This window comes from Triticum dicoccoides, chromosome 3A (assembly GCF_002162155.2).
Source record: "Triticum dicoccoides isolate Atlit2015 ecotype Zavitan chromosome 3A, WEW_v2.0, whole genome shotgun sequence".
NCBI lineage: Eukaryota > Viridiplantae > Streptophyta > Magnoliopsida > Poales > Poaceae > Triticum > Triticum dicoccoides.
In genome coordinates, this window is record NC_041384.1 from 572,073,419 (window position 1) to 572,097,780 (window position 24,362).

Consider the following 24,362-nt stretch of genomic DNA (forward strand, 5'->3'; position numbering starts at 1 on the left):
CCAGCCACCTGTGTGCAAAGCACGTCGGTAGAACCAGTCTCGCGTAAGCGTACGCGTAATGTCGGTCTGGGCCGCTTCATCCAACAATACCGCCAAACCAAAATATGACATGCTGGTAAGCAGTATGACTTATATCGCCCACAACTCACTTGTGTTCTACTCATGCACAACATCAACGCATAAAACCTAGGCTCGGATGCCACTGTTGGGTAACGTAGTAATTTTAAAAAAATTCCTACGCACACGCAAGATCATGGTGATGCATAGGAACGAGAGGGGAGAGTGTTGTCCACGTACCCTCGTAGACCGAAAGCGGAAGCGTTAGCACAACGCGGTTGATGTAGTCGTACGTCTTCACGGCCCGACCGATCAAGCACCAAAACTACGGCACCTCCGAGTTCTAGCACACGTTCAGCTCGATGACGATCCCCGGACTCTGATCCAGCAGAATGTCGGGGAAGAGTTCCGTTAGCACGACGGCGTGGTGACGATCTTGATGTTCTACTGTCGCAGGGCTTCGCCTAAGCACCACTACAATATTATCGAGGACTATGGTGGAGGGGGCACCGCACACGGCTAAGAGATCAATGATCAACTGTTGTGTCTATGGGGTGCCCCCCTACCCCCGTATATAAAGGAGCAAGGGAGGGAGGCGGCCGGCCTAGGAGGAGGGCGCGCCAAGGGGGGAGTCCTACTCCCACCGGGAGTAGGACTCCTCCTTCCCTTGTTGGAGTAGGAGAGAAGGAAAGAGGGGGAGAGGAACAATGAAAAGTGGGTTGCACCCCTTGTCCAATTCGGACCAGAGGGGGGGCGCGCGCCTCCTTCCTTTTGGCCTCTCTCCTCTATTCCCGTATGGCCCAATAAGGCCCATATACTCCCCGGCGAATTCCCGTAACTCTCCGGTACTCCGAAAAATACCCGAATCACTCGAAACCTTTCTGATGCCCGAATATAGTCGTCCAATATATCGATCTTTACGTATCGACCATTTGGAAACTCCTCGTCATGTCCCCGATCTCATCCGGGACTTCGAACTCCTTCGGTACATCAAAACTCATAAACTCATAATATAACTGTCATCGAAACCTTAAGCGTGCGGACCCTACGGGTTCGAGAACTATGTAGACATGACCGAGACACGTCTCCGGTCAATAACCAATAGCGGAACCTGGATGCTCATATTGGCTCCCACATATTCTACGAAGATCTTTATCGGTCAGACCGCATAACAACATATGTTGTTCCCTTTGTCATCGGTATGTTACTTGCCCGAGATTCGATCGTCGGTATCTCAATACCTAGTTCAATCTCATTACCGGCAAGTCTCTTTACTCGTTCCGTAATACATCATCCTGCAACTAACTTATTAGTTGCAATTCTTGCAAGGCTTAAGTGATGTGCATTACCGAGAGGGCCCAGAGATACCTCTCCGATAATCGGAGTGACAAATCCTAATCTCGAAATACGCCAACCCAACAAGTACCTTCGGAGACACCTATAGAGCACCTTTATAATCACCCAGTTACGTTGTGATGTTTGGTAGCACACAAAGTGTTCCTTCGGTAAACGGGAGTTGCATAATCTCATAGTCATAGGAACATGTATAAGTTATGAAGAAAGCAATAGCAACAAACTAAACCATCAAGTGCTAAGCTAATGGAATGGGTCAAGTCAATCACATCATTCTCCTAATGATGTGATCCCGTTAATCAAATGACAACTCATGTCTATGGCTAGGAAACATAACCATCTTCGATCAACGAGCTAGTCAAGTAGAGGCATACTAGTGACACTTTGTTTGTCTATGTATTCACACATGTATTATGTTTCCGGTTAATACAATTCTAGCATGAATAATAAACATTTATGATGAAATAAGGAAATAAATAATAACTTTATTATTGCCTCTAGGGCATATTTCCTTCAATCGGGTCTTCCTGGGAGAAGGAATATCTATCATTGACCGTGAGAGCTTGTGTTGGGCTAAGTTGGGACACCTCTGCAGGGTATAAACTTTCGAAAGTCGTGCTCGCGGTTATGTGGCAGATGTGAATTTGTTTAATATCCGATTGTAGAGAACTTGACACTTAACTTAATTAAAATGCATCAACCTCGTGTGTAGCCGTGATGGTCTCTTTCCGGCGGAGTCCGGGAAGTGAACACGGTTCTTGTGTTATGCTTGAACATAAGTAGTTTCAGGATCACTTCTTGATCACTTCTAGTTCATGACCGCTGCGTTGCTTCTCTTCTCGCTCTTATTTGCGTATGTTAGCCACCATATATGCTTAGTGCTTGCTGCAGCTCCACCTCATTACCCTATCCTACCCTTAAGCTTAAATAGTCTTGATCTCGCGGGTGTGAGATTGTTGAGTCCTCGTGACTCACAGATCCTTCCAAACAGTTGTAGGTGCCGATGATGGCAGTGCAGGTGATGCAACCGAGCTCAAGTGGGAGCTCGATGAAGATCTTAGTCGTTGTTTTGTGTCTTCCGGATGATCAGTAGTGGAGCCCAGTTGGGACGATCGGGGATCTAGCTTTTGGGGTTGTCTTCTTTTACTTTGGTTCCGTAGTCGGACCTTGATTGTATTCTGGATGATGTATGTTAAACTTGTATTTGTGTGAAGTGGCGATTGTAAGCCAACTCTTTATCCATTTCTTATTTGGTACATGGGATTGTGTGAAGATTACCCTCTTGTGACAAACCTACCATGAGGCTATGCCTCTAAGTCGTGCCCCGACATGTGGGAGATATAGCCGCATTGTGGGTGTTACAGCTTCTCTTCTTAATCAGCTCACCCAACTATCATTTTTAGGAAGTATGTTTGTATTAAATCACAAACAAATACAGAGTCTTTAATCCATACAAACACACCCTGACAAACACATAATAAACCAGGAAAACACAAACACCCTAACACAACCAGTAAAATACGAAGATCTCCGGAGTTTTGTGTCATCATTCCCAAACCTTGGGAGAAGACTTCTACAACACAAAAATCGGCAACCAAATCCAAGCATGCCAACATCTTCCATCACGACATAATCACCACCACACCGCTCCTTTTTTTCGCTCCGACGCCGAAAAGACATGGACACACATATGTATCCAACACACCTGCACCAGCCTTCGCCATCTATGGCTTTGAGTACCGCTATATGTGTCCCTTCTAGATTGAAGATTACTAAAATCTAGTTTCGGCGCCACGGCCGGGACAACCACCCGGTCAAATCAGGACATCCCTCTAACAACAATACAAAGAAAGAGGAAGAACAACATCAGAAAATCATACCGACATGGAGGAGGAAGCCAACCATCTGAGGTCCAACCTGACCAGTGTCGGATGACCTCCTGACACCATAGCCCGCGACCTTGATGACATCTAGGACCCCCTACCTCTTTGGCTCCTAACGAAGGCAAGAACTTCGCCTGACCGTGAACGGAGTCCGACGAAACTTATTCAGACGCGACGCCGCCGCAACGGGTGTCTCCCTCAATCCTAACCCTACTAAGAACCCACCCAACACTGGAGATAGAGCACTAATTGCAGTTTTCACCCCACCTTAACGATCGAGCGAGGGATGAAATCTTTCGACGACTAGGGAGGCGTCACCCGAGGCCGATTCCAGTGGATCACTATAGAATCTTTGATACGTCTCCAACGTATCTATAATTTTTGATTGCTCCATTCTATATTATCTACTGTTTTGGACATTATTGGGCTTTATTATCCACTTTTATATTATTTTTGGGACTAACCTACTAACCGGAGGCCCAGCCCAGAATTGTTGTTTTTTGCCTATTTCAGAGTTTCGCAGAAAAGGAATATCAAACAGAGTCCAAACAGAATGAAACCTTCGGGAACGTGATTTTCGGAACAAACACGATCCAGGAGACTTGGACCCTACGTCAAGAAATAAAGGAGGAAGCCACGAGGTAGGGGGCTCGCCTACCCCCCTGTTCGGGAACGTAGTAATTTCAAAAAATTTACTACGCACACGCAAGATCATGGTGATGCATAGCAACGAGAGGGGAGAGTGTGATCTACGTAGCCTTGTAGACCGACAGCGGAAGCGTTAGCACAACGCGGTTGATGTAGTCGTACGTCTTCACGGCCCGACCGATCAAGCACCGAAACTACGGCACCTCCGAGTTCTAGCACACGTTCAGCTCGATGACGATCCCCGGACTCCGATCCAACAAAGTGTCGGGGAAGAGTTCCATCAGCACGACGGCGTGGTGATGATCTTGATGTACTACCGTCGCAGGGCTTCGCCTAAGCACCACTACAATATTATCGAGGACTATGGTGGAAGGGGGCACCGCACACGGTTAAGAATATGATCACGTGGATCAACTTGTGTGTCTAGGGGTGCCCCCTGCCCCCGTATATAAAGGATCAAAGGAAGGGTGCGGCCGGCCAGGAGGAGGGCGCGCCAGGAGGAGTCCTACTCCCACCAGGAGTAGGATCCCCCCCCTTTCCTAGTTGGAATAGGATTCAGGAGGGGGAAAGAGGAGAGAGAGAAGGAAGGGGGGGCGCCGCCCCCCTCTCCTTATCCTATTCGGACTAGGGGGGAGGGGTGCACGGCCCAGCCCTGGCCACCTCTCCTCTCTTCCACTAAAGCCCACTAAGGCCCATATACCTCCCGGGGGGGTCCGGTAACCTCCCGGTACTCCGGTAAAATCCTGATTTCACCCGGAACACTTCCGATATCCAAATATAGGCTTCCAATATATCAATCTTTATGTCTCGACCATTTCGAGACTCCTCGTCATGTCCGTGATCATATCCGGGACTCCAAACAAACTTCAGTACATCAAAATGCATAAACTCATAATATAACTGTCATCGAAACCTTAAGCGTGCGGACCCTACGGGTTCGAGAACAATGTAGACATGACCGAGACACGTATCCGGTCAATAACCAATAGCGGAACCTGGATGCTCATATTGGCTCCTACATATTCTACGAAGATCTTTTATCGGTCAGACCGCATAACAACATATGTTGTTCCCTTTGTCATCGGTATGTTACTTGCCCGAGATTCGATCATCGGTATCTCAATACCTAGTTCAATCTCGTTACCGGCAAGTCTCTTTACTCGTTCCGTAATACATCATATCACAACTAACTCATTAGTTGCAATGCTTGCAAGGCTTATGTGATGTGCATTACCGAGAGGGCCCAGAGATACCTCTCCGACAATCGGAGTGACAAATCCTAATCTCGAAATACGCCAACCCAACATGTACCTTTGGAGACACCTGTAGAGCACCTTTATAATCACCCAGTTACGTTGTGACATTTGGTAGCACACTAAGTGTTCCTCCGGCAAACGGGAGTTGCATAATCTCATAGTCATAGGAACATGTATAAGTCATGAAGAAAGCAATAGCAACATACTAAACGATCGGGTGCTAAGCTAATGGAATGGGTCATGTCAATCAGATCATTCACCTAATGATGTGATCCCGTTAATCAAATAACAACTCTTTGTCCATGGTTAGGAAACATAACCATCTTTGATTAACGAGCTAGTCAAGTAGAGGCATACTAGTGACACTCTGTTTGTCTATGTATTCACACATGTATTATGTTTCCGGTTAATACAATTCTAGCATGAATAATAAACATTTATCATGATATAAGGAAATAAATAATAACTTTATTATTGCCTCTAGGGCATATTTCCTTCAGTCTCCCACTTGCACTAGAGTCAATAATCTAGATTACACAGTAATGATTCTAACACCCATGGAGCCTTGGTGCTGATCATGTTTTGCTCATGGAAGAGGCTTAGTCAACAGGTCTGCTACATTTAGATCCGTATGTATCTTGCAAATCTCTATGTCTCCCACCTGGACTAGATCCCGGATGGAATTGAAGCATCTCTTGATGTGCTTGGTTCTCTTGTGAAATTTGGATTCCTTTGCCAAGGCAATTGCACCAGTATTGTCACAAAAGATTTTCATTGGACCCGATGCACTAGGTATGACACCTAGATCGGATATGAACTCCTTCATCCAGACTCCTTCATTTGCTGCTTCCGAAGCAGCTATGTATTCTGCTTCACACGTAGATCCTGCCACAACGCTTTGTTTAGAACTGCACCAACTGACAGCTCCACCGTTTAATGTAAACACGTATCCGGTTTGCGATTTAGAATCGTCCGGATCAGTGTCAAAGCTCGCATCAACGTAACCATTTACGATGAGCTCTTTGTCACCTCCATAAACGAGAAACATATCCTTAGTCCTTTTTAGGTATTTCAGGATGTTCTTGACCGCTGTCCAGTGATCCACTCCTGGATTACTTTGGTACCTCCCTGCTAGACTTATAGCAAGGCACACATCAGGTCTGGTACACAGCATTGCATACATGATAGAGCCTATGGCTGAAGCATAGGGAACATCTTTCATTTTCTCTCTATCTTCTGCAGTGGTCGGGCATTGAGTCTTACTCAACTTCACACCTTGTAACACAGGCAAGAACCCTTTCTTTGCTTGATCCATTTTGAACTTCTTCAAAACTTTGTCAAGGTATGTGCTTTTTGAAAGTCCAATTAAGCGTCTTGATCTATCTCTATAGATCTTAATGCCTAATATGTAAGCAGCTTCACCGAGGTCTTTCATGGAAAAACTCTTATTCAAGTATCCCTTTATGCTATCCAGAAATTCTATATCATTTCCAATTAGTAATATGGCATCCACATATAATATCAGAAATGCTAAAGAGCTCCCACTCACTTTCTTGTAAATACAGGCTTCTCCAAAAGTCTATATAAAACCAAATGCTTTGATCACACTATCAAAGCGTGTATTCCAACTCCAAGAGGCTTGCACCAGTCCATAAATGGATCGCTGGAGCTTGCACACTTTGTTAGCTCCCTTTGGATCGATAAAACCTTCTAGTTGCATCATATACAACTCTTCTTCCAGAAATCCATTCAGGAATGCAGTTTTACATCCATCTGCCAAATTTCATAATCATAAAATGCGGCAATTGCTAACATGATTCGGACAGACTTAAGCATCGCTACGAGTGAGAAGGTCTCATCGTAGTCAATCCCTTGAACTTGCCGAAAACCTTTTTGCCACAAGTCGAGCTTTGTAGACAATAATATTACCGTCAGCGTCATCTTCTTCTTGAAGATCCATTTATTATCAATTGCTTGCCGATCATTGCGCAAGTCAACCAAAGTCCATACTTTGTTCTCATACATGGATCCCATCTCAGATTTCATGGCTTCAAGCCATTTTGCAGAATCTGGGCTCACCATCGCTTCTTCATAGTTCGTAGGTTCATCATGATCTAGTAGCATGACTTCCAGAACAGGATTACCATACCACTCTAGCGCGGATCTCACTCTGGTTGATCTACGAGGTTCAGTAGTATCTTGTTCTGAAGTTTCATGATCATTATCATTAGCTTCCTCACTAATTGGTGTAGGTGTCGTAGAAACAGGTTTCTGTGATGTACTACTTCCCAATAAGGGAGTAGGTACAGTTACCTCATCAAGTTCTACTTTCCTCCCACTCACTTCTTTCGAGAGAAACTCCTTCTCCAGAAAGTTTCTGAATTTGGCAACAAAAGTCTTGCCTTCGGATCTGTGATAGAAGGTGTATCCAATAGTTTCCTTTGGATATCCTATGAAGACACATTTCTCCGATTTGGGTTCGAGCTTATCAGGTTGAAGCTTTTTCACATAAGCATCGCAGCCCCAAACTTTCAGAAACGACAACTTTGGTTTCTTGCCAAACCACAGTTCATAAGGCGTCGTCTCAATGGATTTTGATGGTGCCCTATTTAACGTGAATGCGGCCGTCTCTAGAGCGTATCCCCAAAACGATAGCGGTAAATCAGTAAGAGACATCATAGATCGCACCATATCTAGTAAAGTACGATTACGACGTTCGGATACACCATTACGCTGTGGTGTTCCGGGTGGCGTGAGTTGCGAAACTATTCCACATTGTTTCAAATGTACACCAAACTCGTAACTCAAATATTCTCCTCCACGATCAGATCGTAGGAATTTTATTTTCTTGTTACGATGATTTTCAACTTCACTCTAAAATTCTTTGAACTTTTCAAATGTTTCATACTTGTGTTTCATTAAGTAGATATACGCATATCTGCTTAAGTCATCTGTGAAGGTGAGAAAATAGCGATATCCGCCACGAGCCTCAACATTCATCGGACCACATACATCTGTATGTATGATTTCCAACAAATCTGTTGCTCTCTCCATAGTACCGGAGAACGGTGTTTTTGTCATCTTACCCATAAGGCACGGTTCGCAAGTACCAAGTGATTCATAATCAAGTGGTTCCAAAAGTCCATCAGTATGGAGTTTCTTCATGCGCTTTATACCGATATGACCCAAACAGCAGTGCCACAAATAAGTTGCACTATCATTATCAACTCTGCATCTTTTGGCTTCAACACTATGAATATGTGTGTCACTACTATCGAGATTTAATAAGAATATACCACTCTTTAAGGGTGCATGACCATAAAAGATATTACTCATGTAAATAGAACAACCATTATTCTCTGATTTAAATGAATAACCATCTCGCATCAAACAAGATCCAGATACAATGTTCATGCGTAACGCTGGCACCAAATAACAATTATTTAGGTCTAATACTAATCCCGAAGGTAGATGTAGAGGTAGCGTGCCGTCTGCGATCACATCGACTTTGGAACCATTTCCCACGCGCATCGTCACCTCGTCCTTAGCCAATCTTTGCTTAATCCGTAGTCCCTGTTTCGAGTTGCAAATGTTAGCAACAGAACCAGTATCAAATACCCAGGTGCTACTGCGAGCATTAGTAAGGTACACATCAATAACATGTATATCACATATACCTTTGTTCACCTTGCCATCCTTCTTATCCGCCAAATACTTGGGGCAGTTCCGCTTCCAGTGACCAGTCTGCTTGCAGTAGAAGCACTCAGTTTCAGGCTTAGGTCCAGGTTTGGGTTTCTTCTCTTGAGTAGCAACTTGCTTGTTGTTCTTTTTGAAGTTCCCCTTCTTCTTCCCTTTGCCCTTTTTCTTGAAACTAGTGGTCTTGTTGACCATCAACACTTGATGCTCCTTCTTGATTTCTACCTCCGCAGCTTTCAGCATTGCGAAGAGCTCGGGAATAGTCTTATTCATCCCTTGCATATTATAGTTCATCACGAAGCTCTTGTAGCTTGGTGGCAGTGATTGGAGAATTATGTTAATGACGCAATCATCTGGAAGATTAACTCCCAATTGAATCAAGTGATTATTATACCCAGATATTTTGAGTATATGCTCACTGACAGAACTATTCTCCTCCATCTTGCAGCTATAGAACTTATTGGAGACTTCATATCTCTCAATCCGGGCATTTGCTTGAAATATTAACTTCAACTCCTGGAACATCTCATATGCTCCATGACGTTCAAAACGTCGTTGAAGTCCCGATTCTAAGCTGTAAAGCATGGCACACTGAACTATCGAGTAGTCATCAGCTTTGCTCTGCCAGACGTTCATAACATCTGGTGTTGCTCCAGCAGCAGGCCTGGCACCCAGCGGTGCTTCCAGGACGTAATTCTTCTATGCAGCAATGAGGATAATCCTCAAGTTACGGACCCAGTCCGTGTAATTGCTACCATCATCTTTCAACTTTGCTTTCTCAAGGAACGCATTAAAATTCAACGGAACAACAGCACGGGCCATCTATCTACAATCAAACATAAATAAGCAAGATACTATCAGGTACTAAGTTCATGATAAATTTAGGTTCAATTAATCATATTACTTAAAGAACTCCCACTTAGATAGACATCCCTCTAATCCTCTAAGTGATTACGTGATCCAAATCAACTAAACCATGTCCGATCATCACGTGAGATGGAGTAGTTTCATTGGTGAACATCACTATGTTGATCATATTTACTATATGATTCACGCTCGACCTTTCGGTCTCCGTGTTCCGAGGCCATATCTGTATATGCTTGACTCGTCAAGTATAACCTGAGTATTCCGCATGTGCAACTGTTTTGCATCCGTTGTATTTGAACATAGAGCCTATCACACCCGATCATCACGTGGTGTCTCAGCATGAAGAACTTTCGCAGCGGTGCATACTCAGGGAGAACACTTCTTGATAATTAGTGAGAGATCATCTTATAATGCTACCGTCAATCAAAGCAAGATAAGATGCATAAAAGATAAACATCACATGCAATCAATATAAGTGATATGATATGGCCATCATCATCTTGTGCTTGTGATCTCCATCTTTGAAGCACCGTCGTGATCACCATCGTCACCGGCGCGACACCTTGATCTCCATCGTAGCATCATTGTCGTCTCGCCAATCTTATGCTTCCACGACTATCGCTACCGCTTAGTGATAAAGTAAAGCATTACAGCACGATTGCATTGCATACAATAAAGCGACAACCATATGGCTCCTGCCAGTTGCCGATAACTCGGTTACAAAACATGATCATCTCATACAATAAAATTTAGCATCATGTCTTGACCATATCACATCACAACATGCCCTGCAAAAACAAGTTAGACGTCCTCTACTTTGTTGTTGCAAGTTTTATGTGGCTGCTATGGGCTTAAGCAAGAACCAATCTTACCTACACATCAAAACCACAACGATAGTTTGTCAAGTTGGTGCTGTTTTAACCTTCGCAAGGACCGGGCGTAGCCACACTCGGTTCAACTAAAGTTGGAGAAACTGTCACCCGCTAGCCACCTTTGTGCAAAGCACGTCGGGAGAACCGGTCTCGCGTAAGCGTACGCGTAATGTCGGTCCGGGCCGCTTCGTCAAACAATACCGCCGAACCAAAGTATGACATGCTGGTAAGCAGTATGACTTATATCACCCACAACTCACTCATGTTCTACTCGTGCATATAACATCAACACATAAAACCTAGGCTCGGATGCCACTGTTGGGGAACGTAGTAATTTCAAATAATTTCCTACGCACACGCAAGATCATGGTGATGCATAGCAACGAGAGGGGAGAGTGTGATCTACGTACCCTTGTAGACCGACAGCAGAAGCGTTAGCACAACGCGGTTGATGTAGTCGTACGTCTTCACGGCCCAACCGATCAAGCACCGAAACTACGGCACCTCCGAGTTCTAGCACACGTCCAGCTCGATGACGATCCCCGGACTCCGATCCAGCAAAGTGTCGAGGAAGAGTTCCGTCAGCACGACGGCGTGGTGACGATCTTGATGTACTACCGTCGCAAGGCTTCGCCTAAGCACCGCTACAATATTATCGAGGACTATGGTGGAAGGGGGCACCGCACACGGTTAAGAATATGATCATGTGGATCAACTTGTGTGTCTAGGGGTGCCCCCTGCCCCCGTATATAAAGGATCAGAGGGGGGGTGCGGCCGGCCAGGAGGAGGGCGCGCCAGGAGGAGTCCTACTCCCACCGGGAGTAGGATTCCCCCCCTTTCCTAGTTGGAATAGGATTCGGGAGGGGGAAAGAGGAGAGAGAGAAGGAAGGGGGGCGCCGCCCCCCTCTCCTTATCCTATTCGGACTAGGGGGGAGGGGCGCGCGGCCCAGCCCTGGCCACCTCTCCTCTCTTCCACTAAAGCCCACTAAGGCCCATATACCTCCCGGGGGGGTCCGGTAACCTCCCGGTACTCCGGTAAAATCCCGATTTCACCCGGAACACTTCCAATATCCAAATATAGGCTTCCAATATATCAATCTTTATGTCTCAACCATTTCGAGACTCCTCGTCATGTCCGTGATCACATCCGGGACTCCGAACAAACTTCGTTACATCAAAATGCATAAACTCATAATATAACTGTCATCGAAACCTTAAGCATGCGGACCCTACGGGTTCGAGAACAATGTAGACATGACCGAGACACGTCTCCGGTCAATAACCAATAGCGGAACCTGGATGCTCATATTGGCTCCTACATATTCTACGAAGATCTTTTATCGGTCAGACCGCATAACAACATACGTTGTTCCCTTTGTCATCGGTATGTTACTTGCCCGAGATTCGATCGTCGGTATCTCAATACCTAGTTCAACCTCGTTACCGGCAAGTCTCTTTACTCGTTCCGTAATACATCATCTCACAACTAACTCATTAGTTGCAATGCTTGCAAGGCTTATGTGATGTGCATTACCGAGAGGGCCCAGAGATACCTCTCCGACAATCGGAGTGACAAATTCTAATCTCGAAATACGCCAACCCAACATGTACCTTTGGAGACACCTGTAGAGCACCTTTATAATCACCCAGTTACGTTGTGACGTTTGGTAGCACACAAAGTGTTCCTCCGGCAAACGGGAGTTGCATAATCTCATAGTCATAGGAACATGTATAAGTCATGAAGAAAGCAATAGCAACATACTAAACGATCGGGTGCTAAGCTAATGGAATGGGTCATGTCAATCAGATCATTCACCTAATGATGTGATCCCGTTAATCAAATAACAACTCTTTGTCCATGGTTAGGAAACATAACCATCTTTGATTAACGAGCTAGTCAATTAGAGGCATACTAGTGACACTCTGTTTGTCTATGTATTCACACATGTATTATGTTTCCGGTTAATACAATTCTAGCATGAATAATAAACATTTATCATGATATAAGGAAATAAATAATAACTTTATTATTGCCTCTAGGGCATATTTCCTTCACCCCCCCAGGAGCGCCCTCCACCCACGTGGCCCCCCTGTTTCTCCACCGACGTACTCTTTCCTCCTATATATACCTACGTACCCTCAAACGATCAGGGATGGAGCCAAAAACCTAATTCCACTGCCACAACCTTCTGTATCCACGAGATCCCATCTTGGGGCCTGTTCCAGAGCTTCGTCGGAGGGGGCATGCATCACGTAGGGCTTCTACATCAACACCATAGCCTCTCCGATGAAGTGTGAGTAGTTTACCTCAGACCTTCGGGTCCATAGTTATTAGCTAGATGGCTTCTTCTTTCTTTTTGGATCTCAATACAACATTCTCCCCCTCTCTTGTGGAGATCTATTCGATGTAATCTTCTTTTTGCGGTGTGTTTGTTGAGATCGATGAATTGTGGGTTTATGATCAAGATTATCTATGAACAATATTTGAATCTTCTCTGAATTCTTTTATGTATGATTGATTATCTTTGCAAGTCTCTTCGAATTATCAGTTTGGTTTAGCCTACTAGATTGATCTTTCTTGCAATGGGAGAAGTGTTTAGCTTTGGGTTCAATCTTGCGGTGTCCTTTCCTAGTGACAGTAGGGGCAGCAAGGCACGTATTGTATTGTTGCCACCAAGGATAACAAGATGGGTTTTTTTTATCATATTGCATGAATTTATCCCTCTACATCATGTCATCTTGCTTAAGGCGTTACTCTGTTTTCATGAACTTAATACTCTAGATGCATGCTGGATAGCGGTCGATGAGTGGAGTAATAGTAGTAGATGCAGGTAGGAGTCGTTCTACTTCTCTCGGACATGATGTCTATATACATGATCATACCTAGATATTCTCATAACTATGCTCAATTCTGTCAATTGCTCAACAGTAATTCGTTCACCCATCGTAAAATACTTATGCTCTTGAGAGAAGCCACTAGTGAAACCTATGGCCCCGGGGTCTATCTTTATCATATTAATCTTCCAATACTTAGTTATTTCCTTTGCTTTTTTACTTTGCTTTTATTTTACTTTGCATCTTTATCACAAAAATACCAAAAATATTACTCTATCATATCTATCAGATCTCACTCTCGTAAGTGACCTTGAAGGGATTGACAACCCCTTATCGCGTTGGTTGCGAGGAGTTATTTGTTTTGTGCAGGTACGAGGGACTCGCGCGTAGCCTCGTACTGGATTGATACCTTGGTTCTCAAAAACTGAGGGAAATACTTACGCTACTTTGCCGCATCATCCTTTCCTCTTCAAGGAAATCCAACACAGTGCTCAAGAGGTAGCAAGAAGATTTTTGGCGCCGTTGCCGGGGAGTCTACGCAAAAGTCAACATACCAAGTACCCATCACAACCCTTATCTCCCGCATTACATTATTTGTCATTTGCCTCTCGTTTTCCTCTCCCCCACTTCACCTTTGCCGTTTTATTCGCCCTCTCTCTCTCTATCCTCCCTCTCTTTCTCTATTTGCCTCTTTTTGCCCGCTTGCTTTTTGTTTGCTTGTGTGTTGGATTGCTTGCTTGTCGCTATGGCTAGTCCCTTATCCACTCTGTTGTCCCCTGAGTTTGAAGTCTTTCACTTCAAACAAAGACAAGGAGAAAACTTAAAAGATGCATGGTTGAGGATAATGGAGTCTTATCGTAATTGTACCTTTGAAGTGAACCTGAGAATTTTTCTTCGCAATTTCTATGTTGGATTAAATATGTCTCATAGACAATTCTTGGATTGCGTTGCCAAAGGCAATTTTATTGAAATTGATCCCCATATTGCGCTTGAAATTATAGAAGGTATAGTGGGAACACTACCTTAACAAAAGGGGCCTCATCCTACCCAGGAAGAGACACAAGTTTTTGTAAAAAATTGTGAAGTTACTAAGATTTTACAGAAGTCTCTTGAACCTCTTAAGAACGTTAGCAAAAATATTCACCGCATGAATATGTTGATTACTCTTTGCAATAAACGGTTGGATTATTTAGATCTAAAAATTTTAGAATATGAAGGGAAACATAAAGAACCTCCCGGATTCGAGCTTAATTCCACTAAAAAGTTGAAAACCAAAGGTGGCAATACTTAGATATATCCTTGCTTTTTATGCCTAGCTAGGGGCGTTAAACGATAGCGCTTGTTGGGAGGAAACCCAATTTTATTTTTATTCCTTGCTTTTTGCTCCTGTTTAGTAATAAATAATTTACCTAGCCTCTGTTTTGGTTGTGTTCTTTGTGTTTAATTAGTGTTTGTGCCAGGTAGAACCGTTGGAAAGACTTGGGGAAAGTCTTGATATCTTGCTATAAAAAACAGAAACTTTAGCGCTCACGAGAACTGCTGCCATTTTTATTTGGAAAGTGATATTTAGTTAATTCTTTTTGCATATTATTAATAGATAAATTCCTCACGTCCAGCAATTTATTTTAGAATTTTTAGGGTTCCAGATCTTGCGCTAGTTACAGATTATCACAGACTGTTCTGTTTTTGACAGATTCTATTTTTCGTGTGTTGTTTGCTTATTTTGATGAATCTATGGCTAGTAAAATAGTTTATAAACCATAGAGAAGTTGGAATACAGTAGGTTTAACACCAATATAAATAAAGAATGAGTTCATCAAAGTATCTTGAAGTGATCTTTTGTTTTCTTTCGCTAACGGAGCTCATGAGATTTTCTACTTTAAGTTTTGTGTTGTGAAGTTTTCAAGTTTTGGATAAAGATTTGATGGATTATGGAACAAGGAGTGGCAAGAGCTTAAGTTTGGGGATTCCCATGGCACCCCCAAGATAATCTAAGGACACCTAAAAGCCAAAGCTTGGGGATGCCCCGGAAGGCACCCCCTCTTTCGTCTACTTCCATTGGTAACTTTACTTGGAGCTATATTTTTATTCACCACATGATATGTGTTTTGCTTGGAGCGTCTTGTATGATTTGAGTCTTTTCTTTTTAGTTTACCACAATAATCCTTGCTATACACACCTTTTGAGAGAGCCATACATGATTTGGAATTTGTTAGAATACTCTATGTGCTTGACTTATATCTTTTGAGTTATATAGTTTTGCTCTAGTACTTCACTTATATCTTTTAGAGCACGGTGGTGGATTTGTTTTATAGAATCTATTGATCTCTCATGCTTCACTTAGATTATTTTGAGAGTCTTAAATAGCATGGTAATTTGCTTAAATAATCTTAATATGCTAGGTATTCAAGATTAGTAAAAAAATTCTTATGAGTGTTTTGAATACTAAGAGAAGTTTGATGCTTGATGATTGTTTTGAGATATGGAGGTAATAATATCAAACTCATGCTAGTTGAGTAGTTGTAAATTTGAGAAATGTTTGTGTTGAAGTTTGCAAGTCCCGTAGCATGCACGTATGGTAAACATTATGTAACAAATTTGAAACATGAGGTGTTCTTTGATTGTCCTCCTTATGAGTGGCGGTCGGGGATGAGCGATGGTCTTTTTCTACCAATATATCCCCCTAGGAGCATGCACGTAGTGCTTAGTTTTTGATGACTTGTAGATTTTTGCAATAAGTAAGTGAGTTCTTTATGACTAATGTTGAGTCCATGGATTATACGCACTCTCACCCTTCCATCATTGCTAACCTCTTCGGTACCGTGCATTGCCCTTTCTCACATTGAGAGTTGGTGCAAACTTCGCCGGTGCATCCAAACCCCGTGATATGATACACTCTTTCACACATAAACCTCCTTATATCTTCCTCAAAACAGCCACCATACCTACCTATTATGGCATTTCCATAGCCATTTCGAGATATATTGCCATGCAACTTTCCACCATTACGTTTATCATGACACATTCATCATTGTCATATTGCTTAGCATGATCATGTAGTTGACATAGTATTTGTGGCAAAGCCACCATTCATAATTCTTTCATACATGTCACTCTTGGTTCATTGCATATCCCGGAGGCATTCATATAGAGTCATCTTTTGTTCTAGCATCGAGTTGTAATCATTGAGTTGTAAATAAATAGAAGTGTGATGATCATCATTTTCTAGAGCATTGTCCCCCCCAAGTGAGGAATTAAAAAAAAGGGGGAAGAAAGGCCATAAAAAGAAAAGAAAAGAAGGCCCAAAAAAGAGAGAAAAAGAGAGAAGGGACAATGCTACTATCCTTTGCCACACTTGGGCTTCAAAGTAGCACCATAATCTTCATGATAGAGTCTTTTGTTTTGTCACTTTCATATACTAGTGGGAATTTTTCATTATAGAACTTGGCTTGTATATTCTAACAATGGGCCTCCTCAAGCGCCCTAGGTCTTCATGAGCAAGCAAGTTGGATGCACACCCACTTAGTTTCTTCTGTTGAGCTTTCATACATTTATAGCTCTAGTGCATCCGTTGCATGGCAATTCCTACTCCTTGCATTAACATCAATCGATGGGCATCTCCATAGCCCATTGATTAGCCTCATTGATGTGAGACTTTCTCTTTTTTTTCTCCATATAACCCCCATCATCATATTCTATTCCACCCATAGTGCTATGTCCATGGCTCGCGCTCATATATTGCGTGAAAGTTTATAGGTTTGAGATTACTAAAGTATGAAACGATTGCTTGGCTTGTCATCGGGGTTGTGCATGATGAGAGCATTCTTGTGTGACGAAAATGGAGCATGACTAAACTATATGATTTTGTAGGGATGAACTTTCTTTGGCCATGTTATTTTGAGAAGACATAATTTCTTAGTTAGTATGCTTGAAGTATTATTATTTTTATGTCAATATGAACTTTTATCTTGAATCTTTCGGATCTGAATATTCATACCACAATTAAGAAGAATTACATTGAAATTATGCCAAGCAGCCCTCCACATCAAAAATTATCTTTTTTTATCATTTACCTACTCGAGGACGAGCAGGAATTAAGCTTGGGGATGCTTGATACGTCTCCAACGTATCTATAATTTTTGATTGCTCCATGCTGTATTATCTACTGTTTTGGATGTTATTGGGCGTTATTATCCACTTTTATATTATTTTTGGGACTAACCTATTAACCGGAGGCCCAGCCCAGAATTGCTGTTTTTTGCCTATTTCAGAGTTCTGTAGAAAAGGAATATCAAACGGAGTCCAAACGGAATGAAACCTTCGGAAACGTGATTTTCGGAACGAACATGATCCAGGAGACTTGGACCCTACGTCAAGAAATAAAGGAGGAAGCCATGAGGTAGGGGGCGCGCCTACCCCCCCCCCCCTCTCAAGCGCGCCCTCCACCATCGTGGGCCCCATGTTGCTCCACTGACATACTCCTTCCTCCTATATATACCTACGTACCCTCAAACGATCAGGGACGGAGCCAAAAACCTAATTCCACTGCCGCAACCTTCTGTATCCACGAGATCCCATCTTGGGGCCTGTTTCGGAGCTCAGCCGGAGGGGGCATCCATCACGGAGGGCTTCTACATCAACACCATAGCCTCTCCAATGAAGTGTGAGTAGTTTACCTCAGACCTTCGGGTCCATAGTTATTAGCTAGATGGCTTCTTCTTTCTTTTTGGATCTCAATACAACATTCTCCCCCTCTCTTGTGGAGATCTATTCGATGTAATCTTCTTTTTGCGGTGTGTTTGTTGAGACCGATGAATTGTGGGTTTATAATCAAGATTATCTATGAACAATATTTGAATCTTCTCTAAATTCTTTACCTATGATTGGTTATCTTTGCAAGTCTCTTCAAATTATCAGTTTGGTTTGGCCTACTAGATTGATTTTTCTTGCAATGGGAGAAGTGTTTAGCTTTGGGTTCAATCTTGCGGTGTCCTTTCCCAGTGATAGTAGGGGCAGTAAGGCACGTATTGTATTGTTGCTATCGAGGATAACGAGATGGGTTTTTTTATCATATTGCATGAATTTATCCTTCTACATCATGTCATCTTGCTTAAGGCGTTACTCTGTTTTCATGAACTTAATACTCTAGATGCATGCTGGATAGCGGTCGATGAGTGGAGTAATAGTAGTAGATGCAGGCAGGAGTCGGTCTACTTGTCTCGGACGTGATGCCATATACACGATCATACCTAGATATTCTTATAACTATGCTCAATTCTGTCAATTGCTCAACAGTAATTCGTTCACTCACCGTAAAAATACTTATGCTCTTGAGAGAAGCCACTAGTGAAACCTATGGCCCCGGGGTCTATCTTTATCATATTAATCTTCCAATACCTAGTTATTTCCTTTGCTTTTATTTTACTTTGCATCTTTATCATAAAGTACCAAAAATATTACTCTATCATATCTACTAGATCTCACTCTCGTAAGTAACCGTGAAAGGATCGACAACCCCTTATCGTATTGGTTGCGAGGAGTTATTTGTTTTGTGTAGGTACGAGGGACTCGCGCGAACTTCCTACTGGATTGATACCTTGGTTCTTAAAAACTGAGAAAAATACTTACGCTACTTTGCTGCATCATCCTTTCCTCTTCAAGGAAATCCAACGCAATGCTTAAGAGATAGCAATCTGTGAAGGGAGAAGGAATCAACGTCGGCACCGGTGGATCGCAAAGGGACTCGCTCCTGTTCGCCTAACCACTCGCAAGATGCAGCGTACCCAACAATTATTTGATGCATTAGCTTCACATACTATAACGTTCTACTGTCACGAACAGGGATCTTCCTAAAACAACCGCAAGATCACTGTCATCCAAAGAACAGAATAGTGAATCTCTGTAAACAAATATAACAGTGTTTAGATCACTATTTTAGTGATTTAAACACTCTTATATTTTTTTACGGAGGGAGTACTATGAAATTTGCATCACTGGGTCAAGGTCTCTCTGGACTTCTCTTTTGCCTCTGGGCACGGAGGGAGTACTATGAAATTTGCATCACTGGGTCAAGGTCTCTCTGGACTTCTCTTTTGCCTCTCCCAGAGTTATTCTTCCACTGTTCCAGCATCCTCCAGTTCAATACCTTCATCCTCCTTTCATGGACTGGCACGGGCAAGCAGCGATGTCTAGAGCAAGAGATGAAAACTTGGGTTTAGGAGGCCGTCACCGAGTCATCTATAGATTGGTTATATTCAGATTCATTTGATTTTGATTTTCTTTTGTTGCATGAGGTCAGAGTCCACAGCTAGGGAAGAGTCGTCAGATGACAATTGAAGTAGGGATCTGCCCCTTTCAATACTACTACTACTACCAAATTCACCGGTGCTACATATAAACATTGCGAAGCTTAGAACTAGATGGCCCTAAGAAACTACTCCAGCTATGCTCCAGCTGTGTCATATCAAGAAACAAAAAGGAAGAAGTGTCCCTGGCCTAGGCACCTATGGAGCACACCCATGAGAAAATAAACAAATTCAGGCAAACAAAAAAAAACGAACAGAGCACACAACCATGAGAAGATAAGCCTGAAGTACATTTATTTAGTGCACAATAACCTGGATAAACCATACTGCCATACTGGTGGCACATACAAACCATGGTGAAGGACAACTTGCATCAACACACCGATGCAAATTCAAATGTCTCGGATGTAAAAGTGCATCAAACACAGATGCCTCACGTGACTACTAGCAATTCAAATGGTCTTAGATGTGACAATACCAAGTATACGACAACTTCCAGGCTTCGGTGACAGCACACGAGCATTTGTGTGTTGCCTAAAATCCGTGAATCTTGATGCTCTCTTTCTTTGCAAGTCCAGCCTAACCAAACAGAAATTGCCACCCAAATTTAGAAGATGTATGCACAACAGTCAATATGTATGACAATATAAAATAGCATCGTAAATTACCTGAACTAGGAAAGTAGCAACATTTTTACGCTGATCACCTTGGAGTTGGATGACCTGGAAATATAGAAGATAACTCATCAGCATATATACCTTTACATTAGAGAACTTTGATTCAACAAAATAGGAGAACCTCGCTGTACCTGGCCTAGTTCTGGATCCTGGACTACAGTACCATTACAGCAGAATTCCTTTTTGAGATCCTTGAGAATCTTGTTGTAGCTGTAATCTTTCTTCAAGCCCTGAACAGTAGTCAGACTCTTTCTTCCGTTGCGCTGCTGGACACGCACATGCACATAGTTCTTTGATCCAGCACCAGCGCCGGAGTCCTCAGCATTTGCCTCAGCAAACGGATCTACAAAGAAGATGCGAAGTCAACTTCTCGGTAGAAGGTATAATAGGCAAGGCAGCCAGAGGATTCACAAATCAGTGTTAGACTGTAGGACAAACCAAAAATATACATGTTTCTGTGACATAGATATCTGTGAACACACATCTTCAGAATACAGATAAGATATGCAAGATATGCATTAGTACCACCTCTAGAGAAGGTTAGGAAAAGCTCTTGTCCAGCATGATAAATATGTATACAACAACTAACTCATAATCAACTAGATGTGGTATTCTGTTAGTTGATAGAACTAGATATTGAGAACAATCTATTAGGTAATTTAGGGTAAGAGAGAACGTAAGTAAAGACAATCTATAGGTTATTTATAGGCAAAACAAATGATCCATGTTTCTGTAATATAGTGATCTGTGCCTGTGCATCTTTATTAATGCAGACAAGCTATGTACCTGTGCCTCTAGGGAAGGTTAGCAAAAGCTCTTGTCCAGCATGATACATATATGTAGCTATACAACAACTTATAATCTAGTGATAATGGTATGCTGTTGGTTACTGAGATTAGATATTGAGAACAGTCTATAGGTTAATTCAGGGAAGAGGGAACGTAAAGAAACACAATCTACAGGTTAAGGACTCAAATTGCTATAGATTGGCAGGTGTGATTCCCTAATGAAGAGATAATGAAATGAGTGCATACCAAAAGCAGTTGGAACCTGGACGTCGAGATCAGACATGAACTTGTTGTTTGGTTTGATTGGCCCCAAACAAACGAGGCTCTATTTATTGTCTTGATGTGTGAGCTGCAAAACATCCCAAACAATTACAAACCGTCCAGCAATACGTTAATTCTGAAATTTCAACATTCATTCTGAGAAGAGTATAAGCTAGAACTGAGCCACTGATATGCAATAGTTCCTAGATAGTAGGATATTACTAGGTGCTGACAGAAGTTGCATCTGAATTTCTTCTTAAGACCTCTATTAAGTTATTATCATTATAGCTGATGAAATTTAAGAAATTCAGAGTTATAGTCACGAAATATCTAAGGCAGATATAGTCACGCAATACGGAGGGTACTCAACAGTACAACATCGAATTAAGTGCACAGGACATTCAGCATAAAAAACGAGGGACGGTGTGCAAAACGCAAGCACAAGCCCCATCCTTGGTCACTTCCAAAATCCACATAGAAAGTAGAAGACCATACAAAGTAATTTACCTCCTTATTAACTACCAAGGGAGAACCTAAAATCAGCCCACAAATTTCCTAAATCACAAACAGCATGTTCCAAAATTGATCGTTCTAGACGCATCACGAAATATCTAAACCAGCCCACAATCACATACGCCGACAACAAAAAACAAGGCACTTATCTAAACTGCTCGCACGAACAGATCGGTTCAAATCGCGCCCGCAAACCTAAGCGAATCCCCAATATCAAACGCCCGATTTCCAGAAAACCGGCCTACCAGGTGCGGAAACCAACCGATTGGGGCCAAAAATCGGCACACCAACAAATCAACCGAACAGCCCCATTGAGATCTGGTCGGCTCGGAGCGAGATTAGGAGCGGGCGATCAGACGGCGCAACCGCAACAACCGATCGCGAGACGGAGTCAACCGCTAGAAATCGAACCCCGGGGGAGCACGGAAACGTCGAATCGGCCGACGGGGGGGAGGGCGAGGAGAGGGGGGAATCACCTTGTTCGGTGGAGAGAACCGCGGACGGCGAATGGGGGAGGAGCGGGGGAGGAGGAGAAACGCAGCACGGGACGAGACGACTTGTCCTCGGCTCGGGGGAAATATCTGTCTCCTCTCCTCTCTCTCCTTCCGCCCCGGTTCCACCACCGTCGGTTATAAAGGAGCACGCCGCGTATAAATTAGGCGGACCGACGATTAAACGTGGGGAGAGGATATTCGGTCCGTCGGTTCTACGCTAAATTTAGCCTTGCCGTCGGTTCAGGCCCATTAGCGGCAGATGGAGTTGTAATCTTGTCCTGTTAGTTTTGCTGGGCCCCGATTCTTAGGCGTCAACCTTGCCTAATCACAAATTAGTCAGAGGTACCCGTTCGAGATTAGAAAAACCTTTTCCAAAGTGCACATGTTTCCCTCTAAAAAAAGTGCATATATGTAAATGCCTCTGGTGACAACACTTTTTTTAAGAAAATTGTGAACCTTTTTAAACTCATGACTTTTTAAGAAGCAATCATAAATATTTTTCAAAAATTCACGAACATTTTTCGTATTTGCGAACACTTTTCAAATTCATGAACATCTTTTTATAATCATGGATATTTTTTAAAATCCATGGACATTTTTTTGTTTCACCAAAAAATTTAAATTTGCAGAAAAGAACCCATGTAGGGTTTTTTCATGTGCTTTCCTTAGTTTTGGATTGACAAATACGACACACATCCCGTATGATAAAATAGGCCCAAACAATAGAAGCACAAAAAGCGCACGTCTGTGTCCCTTGGCTCTAGCGACCCGAAGGCGCTCCGCTAGGATTTGTCATGCCTCTCGTCGGCGGCGCCGCCGATCCGGCACGTCTCTTGTGGTTCTAGGACAATGGAGGCGCTGTTTTAGGTGTTTTTTATTAGTTTTTTTGCCATGCTCAAGAAGACGAGTTGGCGTGACTTTTTAAAGATGGATCAAGGTTATCCCCGCCTAGCCCCCGTCCTGGCGGTGCTTCTACCGTTGTCGGAGGGCGTGTGGAGGTGTGTCTCCGGCTAATTTCGTGGGATTCGGTTGGCATTTGTCTTCGGTGGATCCGTTTGGAATCGGTCTTCGTTCGTATGCGTATGTGTGCCTACATGTTGCATCATTCTGATCTACACTTCTCTTCATCGACGGTGGTCGCTATTATGGTGTGCTGGTTCTATGAGGTCTTTCCGATGGTCTACTATAATAAGGTTTGTCGGCTCCGGCGAGGGAGGGGCAATGATGACGACGTGCCTTCGGCTTGCTCCAATTCTTGTAGTCGTCACTAAGTGGTCTGCGGACCTAGATATAATTTTTACTTCTGATGTTTTTTATACTCCTTGACAATTGATGAATAAATCAGAAGTTTTCTCAAAGAAAAAAAGAAGTGTGAAAAAAGGCCTACAACACTACAGAACGATGACACATAAGAAATGTACGAGAACCGCCAAACATAAAAAAGAACAGAGATGGTGGAGAGGGGGAAACAAGACAATACAAATAAGGATGACATCACCTAGATGTGCAATAACTATTTCACATCTAGATGAGCCCTAGAAGCACTAAGTAAAAAAAATATAATTTTTTTAATTCTCATATGGATGAGAATTAACAAAGTCTCATCTAACTTCTATATCATTTAATTTTACGTGAAGATTGGTGCTGATATAACATGGGCACAAATGCACATCAGCACACATTTGTCTGCACAAGTCTAAAAGTTGACAAAGTTACTCAACGTTGATTATATTTTTAACAATCCATATTTCAATATAACAACAAACAAAACAAATTTTTTTGGTAGTATACGACCAGTGACTGGTTACGAAAATTGACCATCAATCTCCAAGTGCTTTCCTGGCAAATGCGTCATTG

The 24,362-nt window shown here is 42.8% G+C and overlaps 1 protein-coding gene across 1 annotated transcript; it reads right to left on the minus strand.

Annotated features, from left to right (window-relative positions):
* Nucleotides 1-20,041: 20,041 nt before the first annotated feature.
* On the minus strand, nucleotides 20,042-22,644 carry LOC119269261 (protein translation factor SUI1 homolog). Its single transcript, XM_037551059.1, has 5 exons — nucleotides 22,488-22,644; nucleotides 21,484-21,586; nucleotides 20,581-20,792; nucleotides 20,441-20,494; nucleotides 20,042-20,351 (listed from the first exon to the last, which is right to left on the minus strand). The coding sequence occupies exons 2-5, from the start codon at nucleotides 21,518-21,520 to the stop codon at nucleotides 20,307-20,309; spliced, it is 348 nt and encodes a 115-aa protein (XP_037406956.1). The 5' UTR covers nucleotides 21,521-21,586; nucleotides 22,488-22,644; the 3' UTR covers nucleotides 20,042-20,306.
* Nucleotides 22,645-24,362: the final 1,718 nt, after the last annotated feature.